The sequence below is a fragment of the Lactuca serriola genome, chromosome 5 (genome assembly GCF_051521515.1).
Source record: "Lactuca serriola cultivar US96UC23 chromosome 5, Lser_US96UC23_V15, whole genome shotgun sequence".
Taxonomy (NCBI): domain Eukaryota; kingdom Viridiplantae; phylum Streptophyta; class Magnoliopsida; order Asterales; family Asteraceae; genus Lactuca; species Lactuca serriola.
Genome location: NC_136412.1, coordinates 7793502 through 7796752, shown reverse-complemented (window position 1 = coordinate 7796752; position 3251 = coordinate 7793502). Strand labels below are relative to the sequence as shown.

The window sequence follows — 3251 nt, the reverse complement described above, 5'->3', positions numbered from 1 at the left end:
CGTTTCTTAAGACCTTCCAAAAAAATCCATTTCTCATAAAAGCCCAAACTGCCACTTTACCGAAATACCCATAGGCTCCAAAACACGAACCGAACACCCGGATCACTTCTAATACATCACCCGCACCCAAAATGGCCTAAATCTTACCTTCCCAAGAGCCATAATCCTTATAATGACCGACCTTCGAGCCACAGCCTCAGACTAGGAGTCACTTCGGAACAAAGCGCTACACTGTCTTTTTTATTTTATGTTATCTATGGAACACAATTATATAGATATTATTTCAAGATATGAAAAATAATTAGATTTGTCATGTACATTGCTAATATATGAACAAATGAATATATATATATATATATATATATATATATATATATATATATATATATATATATATATATATATATATATATATATATATATATATATATATATATAACCAACTAAAATCAATATAGTGTTTATATATTTGTCAATTTGTACAACGGACACGTATGACACGTTAAATATGTTGGATATAATATCTTAGTTTCGGATTGTATTTAAATGATCATGTGTGAAGTCGATAAACATGATAAAAAAAAAATATAGTTATAAAAGATTTCACCATACAGATCTGAAATATGCTTTAAATATCTCAACTGTTTTATTTTTTTAAAGCAGATTAGTATTCCATAAAGAATATTCTATAATTATATGATTTCCGGAAAAGATATCATAAAGACGTAAAGTCAACTAAATCCAATCCAACTAATTTTCTCACATTTCGAGCTTACCCACGTTGCGGACATTTCCACTTGCAAAACCTAATTTAATTAATAACTTTCTAATAACAAGAACCAATGCTCTAAGCAATGACGTATACTTTATTTATTTGAATTTCAATCTCATGAAATGGATCAAGTAAGTTCTAGGGTGGAGAAGAAGTCGTCAGAGAAGGCTCCATCTCCTCCGTCCAATCGGTGTTCGGTTCACTCCATGACCGTGGGCGTAGACCAAGCTTAAAGAAAACCACCATTTCCAGCGCCTCAAACACCTTACGCTCATCCAAAAACTTGTTCCAAATCCCACTCACAATGCAGTAATTGTTATTATACGGTTGCCGGTGGTGGTCGGCGTGTTGTGATCGGGATACCAACACTCCGGCGTCTTGCAGCGCCACCACTACTGGCGGCAGTTTGCTCTTAGTTCCATGGGCCCAAGCATGGAACTGTTGGCTAAACATGATACACCCACAAGCCATCCCCACAAACCCCATCACCACCGGTTGATCATGGGCAATCAAATCAATCGGTAGCAGTATATACGTTATAACACGTGCTAACGCGTATAAGTTATTCGCAAACTCACGCTTGGTAATCGTCCATGGCCATTTATGGTGACCCTGAAAAGCATCGATTTGTGAACCAAATACCGGAGTTGATGCATCGCCATAATTATCAATCCCCCAGTGGTATACACCGGACCCAAGGTCCGCGAACAAGTAGCCAACGAATCCAGATAAGATGGGTTCGACCCATATGTGTGTGTCGATTGATCCGATGATGGAATTGGTTAGGGAAAGGAGTAGAGTGGTGCAACCGGTGGCCACCCATGCACGGTGAGCCCAAGTCGATTTGAGGCTTGGGTCGTCGAGTTTGGGTGGTGTTACGTTTATAACAAGTTTTTGGAGTTTCGGCCTATTATTCTTCGGTGGTGTTGTTGCAGTGCAATAGACACGGTGGTGGCGGCTGATCGCAACAGCATGATGGAGGTGGAGGTGATGAGGTAAGATGGACATTACAGGGGCCGGCGTTTAATGTGGGGATGGAGTATATGTCGATTGCAATGGAAATTAAAGGTGCTTGGGTTGGTGTACGTTATTGTCGATAAAGAGGTGTCAGTTGTGTGGAGTGTGGACATGTTCAAGGTTATCAATTATATATATACATTTCTTGAAAAGGAAAATAGATGATATAAATGGCCAAATGGATCCTAAATGGATAATTTTAATCGAAAATAGCGGTGAAACTGCGTATTATTTATTTAGCAAATCTAATTTATTATTTTTTTAACGATTTATTGACAAGAATAAAAATTGAAAACTTTTGTTGAAACGAGAACTTGTAAAACAGTTAATTGTTTTTGGAACTGTTTAAATTATATATATATATATATATATATATATATATATATATATATATATATATATATATATATATATATATATATATATATATATATTATTATACTATATTGTTTTGCATTATATTTTCATTGCAATCATCTAAGGTTCTTAAACTTCAACCCTTAACTTGATTTACTTCCAAGATTTTCAGACATTCCTCATTATATTCCTCCTACATCGTTTGATTTGTAACGGTAGTATATGAAGTCCACCAAGGGGTCTCCGATAGAAAGACGTCATTTGAAGGAAGATAATGGTAAAAATCCAAATATTTTGGAAGCAATCAAGTTACAAGGTTGAATTTTAAGAACTTTGGGTGATTAAAATGCAAATATGATACAAAATTACGTAGAATGATGTGGTTAGGTACCTAAGCTTATATAAGGTTGTTAGGTATATTCACTTTACCGATATATGGGAAAAGTGAATATACCCTTAAGCGTATATAAGCTTAGGTACCCGAACTCACTATACTACATCATTTTGTATTATATATTTAAATTGTAATTGTCTAATTGTTCTTATAATTCAACTTATAACTTGATTACTTCTAAGATTTTTATAAATTTCACATTTATCTTCCTCTTACATACTTTTCATTTTCAACCATAATATATATAGCCTAGTTGGTGTTCGGCAAAAAGATATGATATAAGAGGAAGATAATATTGAAATTTCGAAAATCTTCAAAGTAAATCAAGTTAGGGGTTGAAGTTTAAGAACATTATAATGAATATATCTAACAAAACTACTAATTATGGTGAGTTTGGGTACCTAAGCTTATATACCCTTAAGGGTATATTCACTTTTCCCCATATATATATATATATATATATATATATATATATATATATATATATATATATATATATATATATATATATATATATATATATATATATATATATATATGTTCATGTGATACGACCTAATTTTGTGAGACCGTGATACGTAATTATAGCCACTCATTTAGTAGATAAAAAAAAACATTTTTAAAATGCAAAATAATTGAAAATTTTCGAATTTTTTCAAATATTATTTTTAGAATATATATTTTTCAAAAAAAAATAAAATAAAATAAAAA

The 3251-nt window shown here is 32.6% G+C and overlaps 1 protein-coding gene across 1 annotated transcript; it reads right to left on the bottom strand.

The window, feature by feature from the left end:
* Window positions 1-624: 624 nt before the first annotated feature.
* Window positions 625-1919, bottom strand: LOC145051920 (fatty acid desaturase 4, chloroplastic-like). The gene has a single exon (XM_078999748.1). The coding sequence runs from the start codon at window positions 1778-1780 to the stop codon at window positions 911-913; it is 870 nt and encodes a 289-aa protein (XP_078855874.1). The 5' UTR covers window positions 1781-1919; the 3' UTR covers window positions 625-910.
* Window positions 1920-3251: the final 1332 nt, after the last annotated feature.